General features: G+C 36.2%; 2 protein-coding genes and 1 pseudogene across 2 annotated transcripts; 2 read left to right on the top strand and 1 right to left on the bottom strand.

Annotated features, from left to right (window-relative positions):
- Nucleotides 1-3,073: 3,073 nt before the first annotated feature.
- LOC105634439 (fumarylacetoacetase) lies at nt 3,074-7,778 on the bottom strand. The gene is made up of 14 exons (XM_089718323.1): nt 7,254-7,778; nt 7,095-7,173; nt 6,938-6,996; nt 6,726-6,850; nt 6,514-6,588; nt 5,941-6,016; nt 5,643-5,742; nt 5,466-5,525; nt 5,218-5,288; nt 5,055-5,117; nt 4,793-4,857; nt 4,457-4,553; nt 4,223-4,348; nt 3,074-3,390 (listed from the first exon to the last, which is right to left on the bottom strand). The coding sequence occupies exons 1-14, from the start codon at nt 7,455-7,457 to the stop codon at nt 3,331-3,333; spliced, it is 1,260 nt and encodes a 419-aa protein (XP_089574449.1). The 5' UTR covers nt 7,458-7,778; the 3' UTR covers nt 3,074-3,330.
- An 89-nt stretch (nt 7,779-7,867) lies between these two features.
- LOC149498377 (uncharacterized) lies at nt 7,868-8,815 on the top strand. The gene has a single exon (XM_089717304.1). The coding sequence runs from the start codon at nt 7,868-7,870 to the stop codon at nt 8,813-8,815; it is 948 nt and encodes a 315-aa protein (XP_089573430.1).
- LOC149498376 (uncharacterized) lies at nt 8,812-12,864 on the top strand (annotated as a pseudogene).
- Nucleotides 12,865-26,557: the final 13,693 nt, after the last annotated feature.

The raw sequence follows: 26,557 nt of genomic DNA, 5'->3' as shown, positions 1-26,557 counted from the left end.
TAATAATTGTGAGTGCTGGTGATATGCCATTTGTGTGACTGTCTGTGTGAGCATATAGCTAGTCGGATGACTAGATTGATATATTTATACATTTGTGTGAATGCATGTGTTGTGCAATAATTATTATTCATTAATAAACTCACATCTCTTTTGTTTAAATCTTTCAGGAAGTAGCATTTTCTAAATCCCAGCTATAACTCTACTCTTTCACTGTTAAAAAGAAATTCTCTAATTTTAGTATTGATCTATTAAATAGATAAATGTCCGAAGGTTTATCTGTATAGATCTGTTAGTGAACTCCGCAGTTATAGGATTTGTATAATTTTAAGTCGTGTATTATTATAGATGAAATAATTTCGTGAGCCTATATTATAAATATAGTGTATTGTAAGCAGGGCGATTCGTAAATGTTTAAAATTTTATTGAGATAGTAAATTTTAAGTGTTTCAGGCTTACTACGGGCCTCGGAAGCCTTAAGCTTACCTGGGTCCTAGTGCCGGTCCGGCCCATGGAATCGGGTCGTGACATATATATATTAATAATTTCATTCCTTTATTTTCAAAAAATTATTATAATGTATTTAATTTTGCTTCAAATAATTATCGCGTCATTCTATCCAAAAACTATTTAACATTAGTTAGACTCACATTTCGAATAGAATATACTCACTTTTCCGATGGAAAATGTTCATGTTTTTATGAAAAGACCTGATAGTGAATTTATAGGAAAAATTAGGAATGTTAATTATAGTTTTTTGCGTTTTTAATTATAGTTTTTTTTGTCTACCTAAACCAATGTTTTCTTATATTTGCTTCACTAATTTTTTTTTTAACTTTTCGATTAGACCATTTAAATATTTTTGAGTTTAATAATATGTTCTAGCTAAAGTTCGATCTTTTCACAACATTGAAAGCACTTGGTTTCTTGAGAGCTTTCCTGATGTTTGTTGGACAGAAAACCCTTTCCCACCTGGCATCAACGTCTTCCAAGTTGAAATTTGCTTGAAGACCATGAAAACCCAACAATTGAGCTAGGATAAAAGTGAAGAAACACCCCCTCGAGTGAAACTTCACTCCGTCAGACGTTTTGACTCAATTTCATAGGATTTTATTTGATCAACCATATACTCCGTTAATATTTTACTATACATTTATTTGAAAGAAGAAAAAAAATATATTTATACAGTAAAAAAGAATATGACTTTTAAAATCTAATCATATCAATTTATCATGTAATTATTAATCTTATTTTTTATAGAGTAAATTTTAACTAATTCAATATTTTTTGAAGTCTTATTTGGCAATATATTTGATGGTCCGTGTACAAGGTCTTTAATTGTCTTTGAAAAGAATATATATCAAATTGAAACATGGTCTAAATTTGATTAATATATTTAATCATGCAATATCGAAATTTTTACTCGTCTATGATTCAACTTTATTTTTTTATACCTTCAAAAAAAAAAAACTTTATTCTTTTATAAGATGTGGATTCTATAAAAGAAAGAATAATACATTAAATCATTAGAATATTGATTATGTATATCTTAAAAACATTATATATTTATTTTGAAGAAAATTTTTTAAAATACACGGTTATGTTTTTTTTTAAATATTAAATAATCAATTATCATATATGGATAAAGATGAAGCAAATTTATTATTATTATTATAAGATTTTACAAAAAAAACACTTCTAAAAGTTTTAACGTTCAACTTACAAATCAAGTTTTTCAAAATAGTAATATAATTCAATATAATATTTATTCAAATAATTTATTAATATCCGAGCGTAAAACGTGAAATTACCACTTGTTAGGATAAAATTTACCTTCCGGGCGAAGACTTTAGCCTTAATAAAGTCACGATTGAGTTTGCACTGGTGAATGGAGGCCGAGGTTTCAGTTCCCAGGTTTACCTCCAGAGAATCATGGACTTCAGCTGGATTATCTCTTATCTTTCTTTCAAGCCATTTTTAAATCTTCTACTTTAAGATCAGCGGACGGACCTTGTTTAATGCTTCCAAGATTGTAATCTTTGCACGAATCGATAGGATTAGAACATTTGAGTATAGTCGTTGTCATCTTGACCTTAATCATATGGAATTTGTTACTTCCCGTTTTAATGACGACGATGCACTGCCCAGCGCTTAATATGTACCTGATTATGCCAAGGCTGCTGCTGCATTTGATGATGATGATGATGATGCTGATATACAATTTGATATGATGGTGCAAACCTGTATGATGATAAGGCTGCTGCAGGTACATATGATAATGATGATGCTGTACCCTTTCAATTTAAGCACGATCAGTGTTTTTGGAAAACGAAACATACAAGCCAGAGCCAGCCATTATAATTTGAGAGTAAAATTGGAAGGGTATATAGGTATAAACTTTAGACGGCAAAAGATGAGGCAGCTGGTCTTTATGAAGCAAACACTCGGCCCGCATTTAATTTGCGCTTCCAAAAGGCATAAAACTAATAAATTTTTGGACAAAACTATTTATTTGAAGTTAATGTTAATGTTTGAAGTTGATATTTTATTAATATCTAAAGTAATGTTACTGTTCTTTTTCTCTTATAGTTGCCAGTCTGGCATTTCACTAGTTAAAAACTAGCGTAAAGAAATGCTTAACATTAAATAGTGTGTCACGAAATTTGGCTAGGTGTGATGACTTCGAACTCTTTGAAGAAGAATGATTGAACTCATTATCCTTTCCCCTCTTAAAAGGTTAGAGGAGCTAAATAAGAAATAAGAATTGGAATTTCATCTCCATTAGACTCCTACCAACCAATGCATAGTTTTGAACAAGTGAATTTTGCAGCGGAGGCTGCCATCTTGGTACTCGGGGAACAGCCCAAGGGCTTTAACCATAGCTTGCACTTGGGGAACCTCTTCACATATTTCAATACTTGCCTTTAGTTCAATTTGTGAATGAAAATTCAACCTTATTCTAGAAATAGGATACTGGTTAATCCAAGCCTGTGGCTCCTACGATACTTACTGAGTTTCATTTATTTAAATAAATTATTGGACCAACATTATATTCATTTACTTCTCAGAACTCAAATTAATCAAAGTTCAGAACTTTAAAATTGCCACAACCATTTCCGTTCTACACAGCTCTTTTAGGCGTACAATTTGACTTTGCAACCACCAGAAATTAGCAAATGCTACCTGGCTTAATATTTTGTTTATTCAACAGTTCGCATTTTCATACTTCTTAAGAGCTTAACTTAGTCATTGACAGTAAAAAATAATAAGAAAATGAAAAGAACTTACGCGGTGCCAATTGACAATGTACCAACTAGAACAGCAATTTTAACCTTAGTGGGATGGAAGAATTTTTCCGGAGCATGTTCCAAACCCAACATTATAGCCATCTCCCTGCATATGGATTTAAAGTAGGTTATTTTTACCAATTCACACGAGACAAACTGACGAATTGCAACAAATATGAGAAGATCCGAAAAGTGAGAAGTATGAAAGCCGTATTCATATAACTGTGTTTAAAGGAGGTAGGATAAGTAAAGCAGATTCTTATTCCAGCAAGAGTACAAGTGTTAAGACAAAATCAGGGCATCATGGTTGAGCTCATAGTTTCCGATTTTTCCAGAAAAGAAAGATCATTAGTGCAATCTGAAATATTTGGAAAGAAAAATAATGCAAAATTATTGAATAGCAGCTTCCATCACTACAACTTAAAAGACCATGTAGTATATGCAATAAATGTTCAAGTGATAAAATATAGACTACTGGCTGGGTAGTCAATATGCTCGTGAAAAAGCACGCGTAAGCTTCACAAGAACATGAATGACTGAAAATGTGTCAGAAAAGATAAGTCAACAGCTTAATTTTATTGAAGCTCAGTATAGGAAATGAAGACAACCAGTAGAGAAAGAAAAAAACAAAAAAAAAAAAAAAAAAAAAGGAAAACACTCAATACAGCCAAATTTCCTCTAAGAATAAAGATTGCTTTGCCAAAACCAAAAAAAAAAAAAAAGGGAAGAGTAATAATTATGTGGTAAAAAAAAGAAAAGGAAGATTATTAGAAGAATGGTGTTTTAAAGGAGATATATGAATGAAACTATTGAGCATGGAACTAAATGGATGGCCACAAATTCATGTTTTTACATGACATGTATGGATGAGTCCCCTGAGCATGGATATAAAAAGATGGCTACATAATGCTATAGGACAAGGAGCAAAGATTAAGAACCTTGGAGAAACCACTGAAAATGACTTCATCTCCATCTTCCAGGAATTTCCGTGTTGCTCCATTTAATGACAAAGGTTTTTGTCCATTCCATGTTAGCTCTAATAAGCATCCATATGATTCTGGCTCCTGTTTGCAAAAATAAGAGGCAGTTCCTCAATACGGGACTTAGTATATATGATTAAGGCGCAGAGTACTAGGATTATGAACAATCTTATAATGCACTAAGAAATATACAGGTCCGCTGATTGTCCCAGTGCCAAGTAGATCGCCTGGCCTTAGGTTGCAACCATTGATTGTATGGTGTGCAAGCTGTTGTGTCAATGTCCAATATCTGTTGCATGAATAATTCAAGAGATGAATTATATATCATTTACATGAGCAACAAATCAAAACATAAGTTGAAGTATAAAACCAGAAAAAAGTTGTCTTCTGAGTTAATGTTCCTTTGTTTATATGAAAGCTCATGTCACCCGGCGTTTAATGATATCAAGGTCATTTGTGTAAGAGAAACAAGTATCGTTTAAAGCTACTTAAAATGTCAATACTGCAACAAAGAAAGTGAATTCTTACAAGTGCTTGAAATTACTTCTTGTGACTACAGTCGAGTCTTCTTGTCCAGTCGGTTTAATTTGAACCTTGCAACAAAAGGTCATTTATCAATACCACGCAATCTATATTTGAAAACTAACAAATGAAGTAAGACACAGTTTTTCTTAAGGCCTGAAAAGATTATGATGCATATGCAGATGATAAACAATCATGGTATAAAAAGGCAACGAACTTTATCAATTCTGAATTAAGTGAAAATTACAAAATGGCTGCTACATCCCACCTCTAATGAAATGTCATAGTTTTTTGATATCTTTTCAGCCAGATATGGCAACGGTTGCGGATCCTGCAATTTAGAGCATAAATCACACAGCAGTCAATATGCTAGAAATTGGAAAACAAACCAATTCAAATGGTTTTATTTTCTGCGAAAACTGAAGTTATACCTGTTTGGGGGCATCACAAGCAAAAGGCTCTAAAGCATCAAGTGTTACAATCCAAGGAGATATTGTAGTACCTGTATGATAGATGAGAAAGAGTAAGGCCTTTGCTTTGCAGATTAACCGGCTAAACTATGAATTGCAAGGGCAGACAAACTTTAAAAAACCAGCAATCTAACAGTTTAATATCCTGTACAACAAATGCAACAAATGGACTTTGAGGTTTAATGGAGAATTAAGACTTTGAAGCTTACCAAAACTCTTCCCAAGAAAAGGCCCAAGAGGAACATATTCCCATGCCTGAATATCTCTAGCTGATAAAACCAACTCCTTATAAAATATAGCATCAAACAGTTTTTTTTTTTTTTTTTTGAAAAAAAAAATTGAAAGATATGGACTAAAAATTGAGAAAGAAAAAAAAAAATTTATACCACTCCAATCATTCATTAATACAAGACCAAATATATGATCTCCTGCTTCATTAACATCCACAGGCTTTCCTAGTTCATTTCCAGGACCAACTACAGCAGCCTGCAGGAAATATGAGAACTAGTGAAAATAAAAAATAACATTTTTTAAGTGTATGGAGATAAATAATATTTCCATAACTAAAGAGAAAGATGGATAATTCATCCATTGCTAAGCCAAATTCTAGATATTATCACATCAAATTAACATAATTATTTTAAATATGCAGAAATACTGATAAAAGTGGTTATATCTTCCAACCATTTCTAGCTCAAAATCTAGCTTCATTGAAGGTCCGAAATAAGGCGGGGAGTTTCCAGTTGGATGGCCTTGACCTCTGAGAAGACACAAAAATTTAAAAACATGAGAATAAAATGGTCGAGAATGCAATAGTGAAATACGTTGTGATACATAATAACATCCATATTCAGCTTTTGCAGTTTTTTTATCACTTCATTTGTGTACATGTCAGACATGCAAAATAATTACTAATAAAACTGAACAAGCACAAGTCGACATAGAATTAGTATAATTATTTATGTATAAGTTTGGTGGACTCAACAGCATGTTGAACTAAAATGGAATTGAATTTGCAAAATATAATCATGGACATTTAAGTGGTAAAGAGTGATATGCTAAGAGTTTGATTATGAACACATGTAATAGCTACCCAGATAGTGGGCATATATCATGTGTACAAAATGACATTATTTTCTAATAGTCAAACTAACAAATGATTTTCTTACAAACAATTGGCAAAGTAAGAAAGAAACTCTAATTAATTTAAAAAAAAAAAAAAAAAAAAAAAGAAGAAGAAAGTTAAATTTGTATAACCTTGGTCTAACAATATCTGTTCCGGAGATAACGATAGATGAAGCTCGTCCATGATATGCAATAGGAAGATGGAACCTGGAAATCAAAATTAGATTTTACTTCTTTTTTTTTTTTTTTTTTTTTTTGTGGAAAAAAAAAAGTGCATACAGATAAAAGCATAGTAAAACAAAGAAAAGAAGATTTAGTTTCCCAAAACTCCAAAATTAACAAACCAATTTGCTGGAATAGGATTCTGCGGTCCCCGAAATATGGTGCCACAATTCTTAGCATGATGCATGGAAGAAAAGAAGTCTGTGTAGTCCCCTATGGCAATAGGCACAAGCAATTCTACCTTGCTCTATAGAATTACAGGACAACACTACTATCAGTCAAACATTCATCTTAACACAAGAAACGTAATTATAGCTTTCTATATGTGCCTTACCATTAGCACAAGTGATTTCTGCCTCAAACTTGCATTGTCACGCAATGTCGGTTCAGTAGCTGTATCAGAAAATTAAAAAATACCAACAATAATTATAATATATAACACAGAATTGAAAGAAAGAAAAAATGATTCTCCATTTTGTAAATAAGCATACATGACAACAGCTTTTGAAGTGTAGCGCGAGCTTCCTTCCATGCCGGTCGTCCCATGGCTACAAATTTGTTCAAGTTAAGCTGCAAACCAAGCAAAGGATCAAATTGGCCCGTAAAAAGGTCTAATTAAACAAACAATTACGTCTCTTAAACAAATGAACCTGCAGAAAACAATCGGAGCCTTTGAGAATAGGACCGTCGAAAAGGCCGGCAAGAGCAATTTCGGAGAGGTCCAAAACGTAGTCGCCGATTGCCACGGCGGGCCGAGGCGGCGAACTCGGTTGAGGCTTGAATACTCCATAGGGAAGATTCTGGATAGGGAAATGAGAATCGGGATGGACGTCAATGAAGGATTTCAAAGCCATTATTGGTTTTTCTTCGATAAGAAACGGCGTCGCGATGATCAGCGAGTTGCAGAGTGGAGAGGAAGTGAGGTGGGAATTGACTTTAACTCGAATTTGATAAGGTAGATGGTACCAAATTCTTTTGAAGGATAGTTATGATTTTTCTGCTTCTACCGGACGACGCATGCCTAAACCAGTAAACGCAACTACCCTGCAAATTGATGACAACTCACCCAAATTTGTGAACAGATTTTATAGTCTTTCGTCACAGACAATATAAGTGCCAGATAATTGTGGTAAGCAATCAACAAAGACTAATCATACAATTGGTGTTCTGAATTTTGAAATTTTTATTTTTATTTTTTATTCATTTATTTTATCAATTAAGTATTTAGTTCAAAATCAAAATATCAACGCTTTGTTTGGAGGGTATGCAGATTCGTGAGATCAATGGAGGGGTTTATGTTTTCCAGTTTTTCCATGAGGTTGACGTCCATCGGGTGCTATTGATGTGTCCATGCACTTTTGATAATCAGCTTTTGCTTCTGGAAAGGCTTGGGAGTTATCCTACTTCCCTTGATGTTCCATTATTCTTTGTCCCTCTCTGGGTTCAAGTTAAGGGGTTGCGTTCTGGTTTTAGGTCAGAACGAGTTTTAAAAGATATGGGGGATAGGATTGGCCAGTTTATGGAGGCTGATTCGAAGAACTTTGAGAATAGTTGGGACTCTTATATGCGTATGAGAGTAAAGTGGGATGTTCGTCGGCCGCTTAGGGAGGAGTTTAGCATCAAGCGTTCCACGGGGGAGTCTTTTACGGTTTACTTTTCTTATGAAAGACTTCCAGTATTCTGCTTTATCTGTGGTTTTCTTGGCCACACTGAACGTTTTTGCCGTAAATTGCTTGAGTTTGAACCTGGTAAAGCTATTCGTCGTTTTTCTCAAAACTTGCGTGCATCAAATCGTCGGGTGCAAAGGCCTGTTGGTGACAGCTGGTTGCGTCCTTTGGGTGGTAACGATGACAATTCTAATGTTAGGTCTGGTAAAAAGGAGGGTGTTGGTGGTGTGATGGCTGCGGATATGGTGGGCCAGCATGGGGTCTTTATTTTGAATAAGACAAGTTTTGGTGGAGTGCATCAGGGACAAATATTTTCTAATCCACTTGTTGTGAATGCAAATAGTTCATCCCTAGAAGGACTTGGTCAGGATTCTACTCTTGGTATGGGTGATGAGCTTGAGGTTGGTGATGTTAAACGTCAACGTGTGGGTCAGGATCAGCTCCAAGGAGTGACTCAAGGTTTTGCTTCTTCAACGAGTATGCCTACTGGTCCAACTAATGTGATATCGGCCGCCCCCGGAATGCAGGGCCGCCAGAAGAAATGAGTTGCCTTTCATGGAACTACCGTGGGCTGGGCAACCCACGAAATATTCAATGTCTTCAATTTCTTGTTTTAGAAAAAAGGCCTACTTTTATTTTTCTTATTGAGACTCTTTGTTCTTTTAATAAAATTAATGAAATAAAAACTTTGTTGGGTTATGATGATTGTATTGTGGTTGATTCTGTGGGTCATAGTGGAGGTTTAGCGCTCTTATGGAAGTCTGTTTTATTAGTACGACAGCTTAATATTCCTTTACGATGCATTGATGTTGAGGTAGTGGTTGATCAGGTGGGTGAGTGGAGGCTTACTGGCTTTTATGGGCAACCTGATCGTAATCGTCATTTTGAATCATGGAATTTGCTTAGGAATTTGGCTTAATGTAGTGAGCTGCCATGGGTTTGTTTGGGTGACTTTAATGATATTCTTCACCAACATGAAAAGAAAGGGGGGCGTCGGCAGCCTCAGAGTTTGATTAATGGCTTTCGTGATTCTATCTTAGATGTTGGTCTTATTGATTTTCCTATAGGTGGTTACCCATTTACTTGGGAACATGGTCGAGAGTCTAATGTTCTTATTGAGGAGAAACTTGATCGCGTTCTTGCTTCGGCTAATTGGGTTGGTTTGTTTCCTTTGGCACGTGCTCATGTTCTTGATACCTCTTCATCTGATCATCTACCGTTTTTTTTGGAGGTTCGAACTTATATGACCCATCAAGTGGCTAGACGTTTTAAGTTTGAAAATTCATGGGTTAGGAATCCAGCTTGTCGTCAATTGGTTCATGATAGTTGGGTTGCTTCGCAAGATATGGACTTGTTAGACAGATTGGCTTTTTGTAGTTCAGCATTGGACCGGTGGGGTATGGAGCAACGTAATTTTGATAGGAATTTGTTGGCAGATTGTAGATGGATTATGAATGTGCTTCGGGGTTCTAGAGTTCCTGCAGATATTCAGAGTTTTATTGCGGCTAAAAAAAATTTTCATGATTTATTAAATGATCGTGAAATTCGTTGGAAGCAGAGGTCTAAGACGTTTTGGCTTAAGGAGGGAGACAAGAATACCCGTTTTTTCCATATGGCTGCATCTATACGTTTTAAAAAGAATCAATTTTCTAAATTAAAGAATGCTGAGGGTGTTTGGGTGGAGGATGATTCGGGTTTGGATAAGCTAATCACGGGGTATTTTTCTGATATATTTACTGCTAATGTAGGTGATGTTGGTCCAATTGTGGATCATGTTCCTGTATGTGTGACGCCGGATATGAATGCTGATCTTATGGCTCCGTATACTACGGATGAGATTAAAGTGGCGGTATTTAGTACGAAGCCTGATAAAGCTCCTGGAATGGATGGCTTTAATCCAGCGTTTTATCAAAATTATTGGGATATTGTTGGTCCTTCAATTTCACAGGTTTGCATCCAGTATTTGAGTCGTGGTGTTTTTCCTAGTGAATTAAATAATACTATCCTTGTGCTTATTCCAAAGAAGGATATTCCTGAAAGTATGGGTGACTTACGGCCAATAGCTTTATGCAATGTTGTGTATAAGATTATGAGCAAAGTTATTGCTAATAGGCTTCGGCGGATTTTGTCTAATATTATTTCTCCATCGCAATGTGCTTTTATTCCTAACCATTCTATACAGGATAATAGCATTATTGCTTTTGAGTTGATGCATTTTTTTCTTAATAAGAGGAGTGGTAAGGATGGGTATGCGGCATTGAAGATGGATATTTCAAAAGCCTATGATAGGTTAGAGTGGAGTTATATTACTGTCATTTTGGATAAGATGGGGTTTAACCATCAGTGGATTAGTTTGGTAATGGGGTGTGTTTCGACGGTTTCTTATTGGATTTTGCATAAGGGTAACCATTTGGGTCCTATTGTTCCGTCTCGTGGTGTGTGTCAGGGGGATCCACTTTCACCTTATTTGTTTATTCTTTGTGCGGAGGGTCTCTCCCGCATGATTCAATCTGCTGTTAATGCAGGACTGTGGCATGGTTGTTCTATAGTTCGTGGGGCTCCTTTTATTGACCATTTGTTTTTTGCGGACGACAATTTGCTTGTTTTTAAGGCTGATACTTCTGAAGCAGCTATGGTGAGAGGAATTATTAATGGGTATGCTCAAGCATAAGGTCAGCTTATTAATCTCTCCAAATCTTCTTTATGTTTCTCCAAGAATGTTTCGGAATTGGTTCGATTACAAGTTTGTGGTGTTATGGGTGTGGAAGAAAAACTAGATTTGGGTTACTATATGGGCTTACCAACTCGTATTGGTCTCATTAAGAGAGAGGTTTTCGGCTTTATCAAGGATCGAGTTTGGAAGAAGTTAAATTCCCTGAAGCGGAATTGTTTGTCACGAGCGGGGAAGGAAATACTGATGAAGACTGTACTACTAGCCTTACCTAATTATGTTATGAATTTGTTTCTGCTTCCTAAATCTCTTTGCAAGGAAATTCAGAGCATAATGTGTAGTTTCTGGTGGGGACGTGATATGCAGCAACGAAGGGGAATTAATTGGATTAGTTGGGAAAGGATGTGTAGACCGAAGTTTTTGGGTGGTCTTGGGTTTAGAAGGTTATATGAGTTTAATTTAGCCATGGTAGGAAAGCAAGCTTGGCGGATTTTCATGAATCCGACTTCTGTCGTGGCTTCTTTGTTGAAAGCTAAGTATTTTCCTCTCACTAATTTTCTTGAGTCGAGTTTGGGTAATAGACCTAGTTTTTTATGGCGCAGTCTTTGGGAAAGCCGGCGAGTTATTTGTGCGGGTGCTTGTTTGCGGGTAGGTTCCGGTTCTACTATTTCCATTTGGCAGGATGCTTGGTTGCCATCAGTATCTTTAATGAAAATTGTGACGCCTAGGCCAATTGCTACTGGTTTACTGTGGGTTTCAGATCTCATTGAGAATCACCGCTGTAATATGGAGGTTATTTCTAATAATTTTGTGCCTCAAGATGCTGCTAAAATTATTTCTATTCCTTTGAGTAGGCGTGGTGGTGATGATGTGTGGTTTTGTAGGTTTGATAAAAAAGGTGTCTATTCAGTTAAAAGTGCTTATCGTCATCTTACTTTTATTGAGCCAACAGAACAGCAGTTGTTGCAGGTGGGTCTTTGGAGGAGAATTTGGGGTTTGCATATTCCTCCTAAGTGTATTTATTTTATTTGGAGGCTATTGAATAATGTTGTTCCTTGTATTAAAGTGTTGCAGGGACGAAATCTGCATGTTGATGGTCTTTGTGCATTTTGTCAGTATTGTGAGGAAGATGTGTTTCATGTGTTTGTGCAGTGTGATTTTGCCAGAGAATGTTGGCAGTCTTCCTCAATTGGATTTCGATTTGGTCATTGTTTGTCCTTTTGGGATTGGTTTAAGAGCATGGCTACTGTCCTTGGTGAGTTTGAGTTTAAAGTGCAGATAATGATTTTGTGGGCTATATGGGAGGCAAGAAATGATTTATTATGAAAGGATAAGAGGTTGTCATCATTTCAGGTTGTTAGGAGAGCAAATAATTTATTAAGTTGTTGGACCCAAGCTAATGGTGTTGATGGTGATATGGGTAGGATGGTAGCGCGTGTTTCTTGGTCTAAACCAAGTCAAGGAATTCTTAAATTGAATGTTGATGGTGCTTTGTTTAATGGAGATTATGCTGGTATAGGTGCAGTTATTAGAGATTCGAATGGGGCCTTTGTCCGAGCTTTGCAAATGTCCATCCTTAGTAATTTTGAACCATGTACTGTTGAGGCAATGGCTATTAGAGAGGTTTTGAGTTGGGTTAAGGAAGTGGGGTGGTCTTCTGTGGTTGTGGAGTCAGATGCTCAAACTTGTGTACAGGCTATTACTGATCCCAACTATAGTGATGGCTCTGCTTTTGGATTAGTTATTTTAGACTGTAGATCTCTTCTCGATGAGTTGAGGAAAGTGAGATTAGTCTTTGTTCGTAGGTCTGCGAATGGTGCTGCTCATATGCTTGCTAGAGCTGTTACCATCTCGACAGGCAAGGTGGTTTGGTCTGACCGACCACCTGTTTGTATTTTTGATATTTTAAGGCTTGAAGGTTAATAATATCCTACATTATTTTCGTCAAAAAAAAAAAACGCTTTGTTTGGATGAAAGCAGGGAGGATCATTAAAATAAGGCAATTGGTATTCTGAATTTTGTAATTTTTATTTTTATTTCTTATTCATTTATTTTATCAATTAAGTATTTAGTTCAAAATCAAACATTATATCAACGCTTTGTTTGGATGAAAATAGGAAAGATCATTAAAATAAGGTATAGTAAAGTATGATAAAAGAAAATATCGTAAATATCTTTTTTGTGTTTACGGAGAAGGTATGGTGACGAATGTTTAATAACACTGTGTTGTTTGGTTTGAAGGTAAAGTAATGTATTGTTAAATATAAAGATTATAAAAATACCATTTTCATGAAAGATTTATAAATATAGTTATGAATAATTTTGAAAGTAGATTTTTTAACCATGTTTACACCATATTTGAGGTGTTTAGATAAATTTCCAACCCTCAAATAACTTTCAAAAAACCATCTTCTCTCTCAAACCCTCCTCCCAAACGACTAAATAATCTTCATTTACCTTATTTTACTGTCGAAAATCACCAAATAACTTCCATCCAAACAAACTGTAAAGGTTTTACATGGTGCGTTTAAGAGGACACAAAAATCAAGATTTTACTTGAAGTAAGCATAGTAACTAAGCAGAGACCGTCGTCGATGACTATATAGTCTTCAGTGCTTAACACCTTTCTAGAATGTACCAAATTTTCCTTACTCGAATAATTGTTATTGCAGACCATTGTACTGTGGTTGGATCGGCTGCATAAGGAATCCAATGGCTTTATTGTGGCAAATTTCTCAAGATTTTCTTTGGTTTATTCGAAGTCTTTTCCTTTAGATCAAGTAAGTTTATTTAGTTGAGCCAGCAATGGACCCAAGTGGCAGACTCTATCATCAATAAGGTGCCTAGAATTGGTGTTGAATTTATTTATTAGTTTTGCTAAACGTCACATGGCTCTTCTCACTCCTTTGACCATCACTGCCTCTCTCTCTCTCTCTCTCTCTCTCTCTCTCTCTCTCTCTTTCTACACCTTTCCTTTCTGTCTTTTCTATCTAAAGTCTACCGTCGATTTCAAGTGGCAACGGCGATCTAATGTTCCAAAAACTCAAATCTTAAAATTGAAAATTTCTTTTTATTGATTTTGAATCGAACCGTAGTAAATGGCAATTCGATTCATTGGTTTTGATCCGCTTTTTACCGGCTTCTATTAGTTTTTCTACTATTTTTTAATTCCCGATTTGAATAGCCAACTCGGACTGGATCACAATCTGATTTCCGGTTAAACTGCCGGTTCGATCCAGTTCTCAAAACTATGAAAATCAAACCTATTGGCAAATATAATGTAGTTTTAGAACTATTTACTAAAGTAATATTGCTTTTTTTGGATGAAATTTTGCAAGAAACAATAGATAGTAGCTACAATTTCTTCAGCAGAATTGACATACATTTAATAATAAATGCTCTTGAAACAATGAGTCGATGTTGTTGTTTATGAATAACAATATTCTACACTTTTTATCATTTTCATCATTTGATTTTATGAATAAAAAAAATGATGCTAAAAAAAAGTTAATGAAGGCTACAATTTCTTGAATATATGATAGGCCACGACGGTCGCAGCGACTTTATGAAGAATCCAAAGTATTTCAATTGACAAAGGCCACTCCAAAATGCCTGCTTAAAAATAGGACCAATATGATCACGTTTCCTTTATTTGCATTGTTGTAGGAGTATCATCCTACTTGTCAGTTATTTGCTTTTTTATAGGAAAGAAGTTATTTTCTAGTTGTATTTAAACATTTCAGTCATCAATAAAAGGCAAGCAATTTTAAATCAAAAAATCTTGTTGGTTTATTCTCACCATAAGTAGAATATTTTCTGATTTCTTGTAACTTTGAGTGGAACCTATTAGTGGTATCAGAGCTACTCATTATCGCAAAGGGTGCCCTTAGCTTCTTTTTATTTAGAAAGGGAAGTTAATCAAGGGTGGCAATGAATGAAGAGGTCTTATATGAAAGAACACAAGATGGTAACATGGGAGATTTTCTATGCTGAACTATGGGCCCAATTTGTTCCTATTGACGATGAAGACTTTGATGAAGCCTTGTCTAAGATTAAACAAGTAGGCTCATTATGTGGGTCCCGTATATATATGGATAACCCAAGAGGGGGGGTGAATTGGATTTTCTTAAAATAAAAATTTAACTTTTAAAAATAAACTCAAAATTCTGTTGCAGCGGAAAAAGTATGCATTTGTAAGAGTAAGTTATTAAGGTTAGAACTTCCCCACAAAGCTCTATGCAGAAAATAGAAAGACTTTATAAAGAACAGTTATAGATTAGAACTGCGTCACAATATCTTATTCAATTTCAAAAACTACTCAATGAAGGAAAGCTATTACTTTCAGAACTTGCTCATAAAGTTTAGATATATTTTAACGACTCTGTGAGAGACAGTTATTGAATTCTGAACTGCTTCACAAAGCTCTAAGCCAGATTAGAAAACTGATTAAAACCCAAATAGTGAGATATATTGAAAATAGAAGAACAGTTTAAAACTTGGTATATTCACTATGCAGAAGTCCAGAGTTCTAATGTTCAGTAATAGATAAAACTTATTCCAGTTTAGAACATCAAAACCATTGACAACTTTAGCATTTCTAAAAAATAAACAGAAGTGTGAGTAAAATAGTATCAAGCAGAACTTCAGAAAATAAAAAGATTAACACAGTTATTTATAGTGGTTCGGCACTAACTCGCCTACATCCACTCCCCAAGACTCATCTTGAGATCCTCAACTATGTTATCTCTTTTCAAGGGTAAGAGACAAACCAACAGTACAAGGCAATAGATGAACTCCTAGATCTACCCTTTGCCCCACTAGATTTTCTAAGGTTCTAGTTAACCTCAACCCTTTCTGTTTTTGGCAGAGAACAGAAACTCAAATAAAAAAATAGAATCTCTCTCACAGAGAAGATCGCTTGATAATCTATTTCACAATAGCTTTTCACCTAAGCTATTACACACCTATCTTCAAATAAAAACCTGTCTACAAAAGATTACAGAATCTAAATAGACAGACAGAAATGCAAATATAAGCACATGAAAAACAGTATTTAAGATTAAAAAATCGTTTTAGAGATCAGAACTGTTTTTCAAAAGAATTTGTTATAAAATTTCTTTTCTCTTTTAAAGATAAAACATGAAGTAATAAGATGAAAAGAAATAAGGGGTTGAGAGTAAGTTTTGAGAGATAAAGATTTGATCAATATACGTATTCTCTTAAAACAAAAACTCTTGCGTCTTTTAAAGAGAAAGACGCCTTATATAGAGAGGGATGAGAATCCCGTTTTAGAAAGTAAAATCTCTTCTTTTCAAAACAGAATATTGACTTTCCAATTTTAGAAGATACGGTGATGTTGTTACCAAAAATTCTTTGAGTCAAAATCTTTTCTTTTAAGGTAAATGAATAAAAGAAATTTTATATTTCTTTTAAAAATAATTTTCAAAAATAAGAATAAGAAAATCTTTTTCAAAATATTTTATTATAAAAAATGATTGAGATAAAATCTCTTTCATTTAGGTAAGTAAATAAAACCAAGATTTTGGATTTCCTTAAAAAAAATTAGTTTCCGAAAATAAAAACATAAAAGATCTTTTTCGAATTACTCTATTACCAAAAACGATTAATACAAAGTCTCTTTCATTTAGGTAAGTGAAAAAGAATCAGATTTTTATAGAGATATTTTCCAGAACCTAGAAAATCTTTTTCTAAGAAATTTCTTACCAAAATGATTGAGATATAATCTCTCTCATTTTAGGTAAGGGAAATAAAGAACGAAAGCTTTGACTTTTTAAGGAAACATTTTCGAAAATATTTTTGATAAAGAGAGAAAAATTATTTTTGTGCTTATAAATGAATATTCTCTTTATCCTACAACAAATCCTAAAGAGCTAACCACTAAAATCTTTAATGGTCTTCATGATCTTCGATTTTCCTTGGATTTGTAGGATTTTGCTTTTTTTATTATTTTCATATTTAAATCTGCATAAAATATATTAGCACAAATAAAATAATTAAATTTATTTGTTTTGCTTTAATCATCAAAATCTCGAGATAACAAATTGATCATTGAGCCAACACATTATGAGAATATCAGAAGGAGTTCGAAAAATTAAGCAATAGGGTATGAGGATGGACACAGAGGGCCTTAGTAGGTACCTTTATGGGAGGTTTAAAACCAGAAGTAGTGGATGGCATCAAAATGTTTAACTCAATATCTCTAAAGGAAGCCATTAGCCTTGCTCAAATGTGAGATGAACAACTTACTCGCCAACATCAATCTTTCCGATCTGTCAACAAGTCTGTTACTGAATCTTCACCTCCAATAAAACAAAAATCTCACCACCTATGAAGCGGCTTACTCGGGATGAAATGCAGAAGCGAAGTGCTCAAGGCCTATGCTTTAATTATGACAAAAGTTCACATTTGGGCATCGTTGCAAAGGACCTCAACTGCTTATACTGGATGGAGGAATTGAAGAATATGATGCAAATGAACAAGATGACTTCCGAGTACTTCAACTTGAGATTTCACTCCATACGCTCTTAGGATGGACAACTCATAAAACTATACAGGTATGGGCTAGGATTGGTCATCATAAGGTGGTCATTTTAATTGACAGTGGTTCAACTCATAATTTTATCAGTGATAGAATGACAAACATACTTCACCTTCCTGCAACTCCAGTAAAGCCCTTTGATGTTAAAGTGGCAAATGGCAAACCATTGACATGTAGAGGAACATTCGACAATGTTAACATTTTGATCCAAGGTATTCCATTTGCACTCACACCATATGCTTTACCTCTAAATGGGTTGGATGTGGTTTTAGGAATTCATTGGTTAGCCCAATTTGGTGGTGGTGTGAAACTTGAAACAACTCATAATGGAATTTTAGTGGAACAATCAGACCCAAGGATTACAATGGATTGATTCTGACGGCATTCAATCGGCTTCCATAAAAGTTATCTTTAAAGATGTACAACAAAGGGGTTCTACGTTTGCCATTTGTTCCCAACCCAAATAAGATTAAATACCATTAGAAATCCATCTTGAGATGCAACAATTACCAAAGCAATATCAAGATATGTTGTAAGAACCTACACAACTTCCTCCTCCATGAAAAGTAGACCATTATATCAACTTGAAGGATGGCACTGAGCCTGTAAATGTGAGACCCTATAGGAATGCCTATTTTTAGTTAGTTGAAATTGAAAAAAAGGTTCATAACATGTTACAATTGAGGCTTATTCGATCTAGCACTAACCCATTTCCATCTCATGTTTTATTAGTTAAGAAAAACATGGTTCATTTGGCGTTTTTGCACTGACTATAGGGCACTTAATTTTGTCACTATCAAAGATAGATTTCTAATTCCTACAGTAGATGACATGTTTGATGAGCTCCATAAAGCTGTCTATTTTACTAAACTTGACTTGAAGGTAGGCTATTATTAGGTACAAATCCATCCCACACACATTTCCAAAATTGCTTTTCATACCTATAATTGTCATTATGATATTTAGTTATGTCGTATGGCTTACATAATGTGCCGTCAACTTTTTAAGCCATTATGAATTCTATATTTTGCCCTTATCTCTACAACTTCATCTTGGTATTTTTTTTATGACATTTTGATATATAGCCCCAATTGGAGCATACATATCGAACATGTTAAAAACAACTTTTGAAGTATTAAGGCAACAATAATTTTTTGTCAAAATTAGTATATCTGTCTTTGGTCTACAAGAATTCGAATATTTGGGACACATTGTAACTTCCTAGGGGGCTATGGTCGATCAAGAAAAAAAAATTCAATCTATGCTCGATTGGCCTAATATTACTAGTGTTTTATGAGTTGCATGGTTTTTTAGGACTCACAGGTTATTATAGAAAATTTGTGGGCAACTATGGCCTCATCACTAGACCACTCACTAATTTGTTAAAAAAAAAGTAGACAATGCTTTTCAAGAACTTAAGAAAGCCATGACTACAACTCCTACTCTTTGCGATGCCAAATTTTCAGGAGGCATTGTTACAGGCAGGATTTCTAAGAGAAGTTCATTACCCGGAATGGTTGGCGAACGTGGTTTGGAACCAAAATCGAACGGAAAATGGAGATTGTGTGTGGATTTCACCGATCTGAAAAAAGCATGCCTTAAGGACTCCTGCCCTTTGCCTAACATTAACTAACTAGTATATTCAATAGCCGATTATGAAATGTACAGCTTCATAGGCGCGGCTGCTAAATACCATCAAATAAGGATGGACGAACTAGGCTAAGAAAAGACGAGTTTCATTACAAACAGAGGAATTTATTGCTACCAGGTAATACCCTTCAATTTGAAAAATGCAGGCATTACATACTAGAGATTAGTCAATAGCATGTTCCAGCAACATATAGGGAAGACAGTAGAAGTGTATGTAGATGACATGATTATCAAAAGTACTCAAGCCTCAAATCATTCCAATGATTTGAAAGAAGCGTTTGAAATCCTAAATAAATTTAACATGAAGCTGAACCCAGACAAGTGCATGTTTGGGGTAAAAGCAGGAAAGTTTTTAGGTTTCATGATATCACAGTGGAGAATCGAGGCAAAACCCAAAGAAGATTAAGGAGATCTTAGAGATGCAAGCACCTACTAGCATTCATGAAGTACACAACTGAATGGGCGAATCACAATATTTATATTTATACCTCATGCTTGGCCAAAAGATGCATACCCTTTGACTGAGCTATAAAACAATTGAAGAGTTTTCAATGGGACGACAATTGTCGTCTTGCTTTTGACAGGATAAAGGAGTTCCTATCTTCAGCTCCTCTCTTGAGCAGACCCAAGAAGGATGAACCTTTTATATTTATACCTAGCCGCTATTGAAAGTACAATAGCATCCGTCCAGTCAGGAAAGAAGATGGGGAGCAGTACCACATCTAATACACTAGCAGAGTCCTTCGAGGTGCCAAGCTAAGATACCCCAGCATTGAAAAACTAGAATTTACTATCCTCACATAAGCTAACATGTTACGTTACTATTTCCAATCTCACATTATATTTGTCAGAACTAACCACCCTTTAAAGAGGGTTTTTTACCAAGTTGAAACCTCTAGGAGGTTAAGTAAAATGGTCAATCAGATTGGGGGAATTTGACATCAGGTACATACCTCATACCGCAATGAAAGCATAAGTGCTAGCAGACTTTGTAGCTGAATTCTCCAAAGAGCATAGAGAGAGCGAACTGGAGATCAAAGTAGCAAATCTGAGAAACAATACTTGGCAGTTATACACTGATGGGGCACTAGGAAGTTCAGGATCTGCCGTAGGTATAATATTGCAAGGATTTGGGAAGGTGAGGATACAATATGTTGTCCATCTGGACTTTACCGCGACCAATAACGGTGCCGAATATGAGGGTTTAATCACAAGACTAAAACTAGCTCTTGAAGTATGAGCTCCTATACTCCACATTTTCCTAGATTCACAGCTAGTGGTGAACCAGGTAACAAGTACATTCACCACCAAAGAGGCAAACTTAACTAAATACCACTCTCTAGATTTATCGCTCTTACACAAGCTAGAAGAAGAAGGTAGCACTTGGCAAATCGCGCTTATTGATCAGCCGAGCTATGAACAGGGCAGAGTTCTCATGTCTCAGCTTAGTAATAAATGGATGAGTCCAATCATTGATTTCATACAGAATGATGTCCGACCTGACAATTGAAAGAAGCAATCAAACTCTACAGGGAAGCTGTAAATTATGCACTCAAAAATGGAGAGTTGTACAGGAGGTTAAAAACACACCCTTGGGTGAAGTGCCTTATTAAAGAAGAAGGCAACTACATGAAGGTGTTGGTGCAGCACATGAAGGCTCGGACGCGATGATAAAGAAGATATTTCTTTTAGGGTATTACTGGCCGATAATAAAAAAGGATGTTTGCCAATATGTCCGCCACTGCCTTACTTGCCAAAAGTATGAACATGTACCCAGAAAACCCTCCTTTGAATTACAACTATTAGGTTCAGCTTGGACTTTTCCTTAATGGGGGATAGACATCCTAGGACCTTTTCTTGTGATGACAGGGTAAAGAAAATTTATAGTGATAGCCATTGATCACTTCTCCAAATGGGTTGAAGCTGAAGCCCTCAACACCATAACTTCAGCTCAGATCATTAGCTTTTACAAAAACAACGTGATATTCAGGTACCCCATAAGATTGTTACTGATAATGGCAAACAATTTGATTCAAGGGCCTTCAGAGCTTTTTGTGAAGACTAGCACATCAGACTTCACTTCACAACGATAGCTCGTCTCCAAACTAATGGTCTTATCGAAGTCACAAATAGGACTATACTGTAGGGGTTAGAAAAGAGATTAGATGGAGAGAAAGCTAATTAGGCAGAGGAGCTAAATAGCATACTATAGGCATGCAGAACAACACCTAGACAAGCAACAAGCCAAACCCCATTCTCGCTTGTGTATGGGACTGAAGTTGTAGTTCTAATGGAGATAGGCATACCAAGCAAAAGAATGAACGACCACAAAGAGCTCGACAGCAATGAAAGCTTGAAAATCAACCTAAATTTAGTGGAAGAACTTAGAGATGAGACAACAGTCCGAGCTAAGGCATACATCCAGAGAATGTGAAGGTATTTCAATCGACAAGTCCAAAGTAGGCAATTCAAAGAAGGAGATGAGGCGTGGAGAAAAGCTGAAATAACTAAAGGCTCAACATGTGTAGGCAAGCTTTGGCAGAATTGGGAAGGCCCATACGAGATCACAAAATGGCTAGGACCGAGCACATACAAACTCAAAAAAATTCATGGAGCTGAACTACTTGAGATATGAAATTCAGACAATCTGAAGAAGGCTCATTGTATTTCCACAAAATAAAGTGTAAAGTAGTTCTAAGGTGAAATAATGAAAATAATCTCAGGTTTTTTTCACTTAACATATCATGCCTTAGAAAATTTAAGAGAGCATGATATGTTAAGTTTTTCCTGAAAATTTTTCACTTAGAAATTTTTGACATTCTTTGCTCTCTTGTCACATCCATCAGTTCCGACTTAAGCAGTGCACCAGCTCGGACTTAAGCAGTCCATCCGTTCAGACTTAAGCAGTCTGCCAGCTCAAACTTAAGCAGTCCATCAGTTTGAACTTAAGCAGTCCCCTTAATCTATTTATTCAAAGTCAAAACAACTCAACTACTTAGACTTTGGCATAATATTTGGCACCTCAGCTCACAATTATGAATCTAAACAATACCTTCGTTCTTTTTAACATCGATTCAGTTCAAATTAAGATGTTTTATCCGAAGTACTTAATGTTATGCAAACACTTAAAGCCATGAGCAACAACAGGAAAAAATAAAAAGAATAAATATAAGCTTTTTCATTACATTAACCAGAAAAGTGTTACAAAATTTTTTCCTACACTATTACAAAAAAGGTTCCCCTAAAGGTCTAAACTAGTCTCCTCACCCAAGGGTGGCTCGACATATGAGACTTGCTCTGTAGAAGGGATCACACTAACATCTGAAGGAGCCTCGGTAATCATTTGATGATCCACTTGACCATCTTCTTTCTCCTCTTAACCATCAGGATACACCTAATTAACCCAGCTCCAGTCCCCTTTTGGGTTCCGAGCCCTTAGTTCAATTAAAATATCAACCCTAAGGCTAAGACAGGCTTTGGCCAAATCCTCCTCCATTGAGCCCTCTTAGTCTCGAAACCCTTTTTGCTTGTCTTCCAGCTCTTGGCTCTTAGCCTCCAAGGCCTTGATCTTTTCAGCTTGAACCTTATTCTCCTCATAAAGCTTCGAATGCTCCACATTCAAAGCTTCAATCTCCACATTGTGTTGACTTTCTTACTCTTTCATAGCCGAATCCAAGCTCTTCAAAGCTTCCTCCAAGTCCATTTTCTTCACCTTCAACTTGGTATACCCACCCTTTGATTTCTTTATGCAAGCATAATTGATGTTATTAGCATTTATGGCCTAAAAGAGAAGCTATCACATATTAGTTCACAGAGGAAACAGAAGTAAAATACTTAAGTGATAAGGATACCTGGAAGAGGCCTGGTCTGCGAGATCCCTCATTCCCAAGTCGTCTAAACATTCATATTGATTTTGGTCCGCAGGGAAGATGTAGTACCTAGACATCTCACGACTAGGAAGATCATTTTGAAGACTACAACTTGGATCATACTTCCTTAAAAATTAGGATCAGACGTCTAGAATCTTGCCAATGCTAGGAAGAGGAGGGCAATTGGAATCGCCACCTTTCGTGGCCTTCATTTGGTGGGCTTGGTAGACGAGCTTAAAGAAGCATGCTCATCATGGGCAAACTCAAGAGTGATACCAGTATCAGTTGCTGGAGGATCCAAAATAACCAAGGGTGCCCCTTTTGTCGAGCCCTCCCCATTTGCTTATTTTCTCATAGCCTTGGCAATCTTTGACATCTTGGAGGACCTTACCTTTTTAGGATCCATCTCTACACAAAAATAAAGAAAAAGAGAAAATTAAAAGGTGTCAGTACAAGGGAACAATACTTATGCACTAAGAACAAAGCTTACCCGGAGGGTAAGGGTTCGATCTCCTGAGTTTGCTAAGAGAGTAAACTGGGTAACCCTCGACAATTACTTGCTTCAAGTTCACCGATCTCAATCGCCTAGCTTTAATTAGCTCTACACATCACTAATCTTTAGGGGTAAGCGAAGCAAGGATACGACGCGTAGGGTCATTTGACCACTAGTTCGATATCCCGAACCCTCTTGGGTGCTGAACAATAAAGTACTTTTGTTTCCAGTTCTTTAGAGAGGAGATCTTTAATTGATTGGAGAAAATGTTGCAGTTGTTCTTTGCTTGGATGAAATAGTGGTCCTCATTTACCCAGTCATATAAGTGGTAAAGTTCCCACACCCCTTGAGCTGTAAGAGTTGTCCCATCACGGTAAGCCAACTCCACTATGCCACATAAGAACCTGAAGCTGTTGGGATGGAGCTAGCTGATGGTAATGTCATAATCATTAAAAATGACTTCAAAGGCTCGGATAAGGGTAACCGAACCCCAGATCGAAAATCTTCTTCATATAACATAATGGACTCACTATCTAAAGGTTCGTTTACCCTTACATACTCAGAGGGGCGAACTAACTTATATTCTGATGCAATTTCATACATAGACCATATCAAGAAGCTCGCCCTCATCAATGTTGCAAGGCACATTGACAATCCTGATATTCTCTTTTCTACCTCTCATTTTGCCCACCCTAGACTCAACAACCTCAATGTTATCGTCTTCGAATTGATCTACCAGAACCCGGACATCCTCATCACTAGAGGAACCCATTACCCCTATAGAAATGGATGAAAAAAAATAAAAAAAAATATAAACTTACTGTGAATACTCAAATTTTGAGGCTCAGGGGAATAACATGATATGTGAAACTCTTTAAATGGAGAAAAGCACGCCTGCTACAGTACCGTGCCATTTGTCCGACCGGACCGAAGGCCATTTTGGACATTTAACATAATGGACTCACTATCTAAAGGCTCAGGGGAATACTCAAACTTTGACTTTGCTACAGCAACTGTGCAAACTGTCCGACCGGACCGAAGGCCATTTTGGACATTTACTTGAAGTATGCCAATATGGTACTTAAAACGTCCGGAATGTCGCAACGATCACGAAACAGGTCCCGGAATATTTTTCGGAGACCCGGAACTCCCGAAAACTCCTCCGGAGTGAAAAAGCCCAAGTAACCGTGGCCGAGCACGGTGGCTCCGGCCACCGTGGCACCTGCCACCGGCACCGGCTGCACCTGCCGCCGGCGACCCGTTTTGGCCTATAAAGTGGCCTCTCCCCCTTCATTTCTGACACCCCTGTCTGTGTTGACGGACGATCTTCCTCCCTCCCACGCTCCTTGCGATTTCTTTACCGCTTTTTGCATTTAATTTAATTTTTATTGCATTTTTATTGTGATATTTGCCCACTAAAATTCAACAAATTAAAATTAATTAATATTTCCTAAACGAGGAGCTTAATCTGGAGCTAAGAAGCGGCCGTCGATAAAATCAGGTACACAAACGAAACTCTGCTCATTTAATTTTAGCACTTCATGCATATTTCTCTTCTACTCTTAATAATTCTACAACTGCATAAATGCATTCACGTCATCATTTAGACAAATAAACTGTTTTAATTAAACACGATTAAGTTTAAATGCCCGGTTAATCAATAATCGTGGTGTTAAAGCTTAAATCCGACAATATTGGCTAAAAGAATCTAGTTAATTAATAACTACGGTTCAATCGCCTTATTTCGAACAAATCTGGCTAAAAGTCCAATTAATCTATAATTGTGGCTAAAAGCCTTAATCAATCGCGTTTTGGCAACAAATTGCCTACAGTTTAATCAATCACATTTTGGCAACAAATTGCCTACGGTTTAATCAATTTTGGTAAACAAATTGCCTATAAATTAGATTAACCACTGTCTAGCGACGAATCGCTTAAATTGAACTTTTTGGCAAAATGCCTTAAATTAATCAATCTTTTGGCCAAAGGCTTTAAAATCAATCAATTCTGGCGACAATCGCCCAATCAACACTTTTGGCAAACAGGTTGCCTAAATCGACACATTTCGGCCAAAGGCCCTAAAATCAACCATTTTGGCGACAATCGCCTAAATTACACATTTTAGCAAACGAATTGCTTAAATCAACACTTTTTGGCTAAAAGCCTTAAAATCAATCAATTTCGGCTCGAAGCCTTAAAATCAATCAATTTTGGCTCAAGGCCTTAAAATCAACAACTTTCAGCGATAAAATCGCCTAAATAAACTATTTTGGCTAAAAGCCTTAAAACATCACTTTGGCGACAAATCGCCCGACAAAATCATTTTCGGCAATAATAAGCCCAAACACCGATTTTGGCGACAAATCGCCCGACAACCGTTTTTGGCACAAATGCCTTAAAACCAACATTTTTGGCGACGAACACCTAATTGAATCAATCGATCCTTTGGCAAAATGCCTAATCAAACATGCACAAAGCATACACACACTCATGCATTAAGCATACACCTTCAAAGCCCTTCAAAGAAGGCCTATCGAACTACGTTGACTTTGATCTTCCATTCAAACGGAAGTACGTAGGCACGTTCGGGATTTAACCCTGGGTGGCAAGTCAAAATCACTCAAACATTTCATTAATCCATCATTCACCTTGCAAAGCGCTCATTCATCGGTTAGTTTATCAGCATGACATGGTCTCAGGATCCACCTCGGGTTCGTAGATTGTGCCTTAAACATTGGGATAATTAATCTAGTAACTAGGTTAATTAAAATTGGAGTCACATAGGGTTTCTTCCTAGTTTACCCTAAAATAATTAAACAAGGTGGCGACTCACACACTCACGTGCATTTCTGTCCTTAATCATATGCATTCACATGCCTATGATATTTGGGGGAGGGGTTCACACTTACTGAAGCAAAGTAGACTAGAGAGAGAAGCACTTTTAGAGAGATGCTCCGGAAGTTAGAAGTGAGAAAGTGAGTAAAATGAAAGGAAAGTGGAACTATATATAGGGAAGGAGGATACTGGACAGTCACTCCCATTTAA

This window comes from Jatropha curcas, chromosome 2, assembly GCF_041381405.1.
Source record: "Jatropha curcas cultivar XTBG-Jc1 chromosome 2, XTBG_Jcur_1.0, whole genome shotgun sequence".
Classification (NCBI taxonomy): Eukaryota; Viridiplantae; Streptophyta; class Magnoliopsida; order Malpighiales; family Euphorbiaceae; genus Jatropha; species Jatropha curcas.
This window is presented reverse-complemented; position numbering and strand designations above follow the sequence as displayed.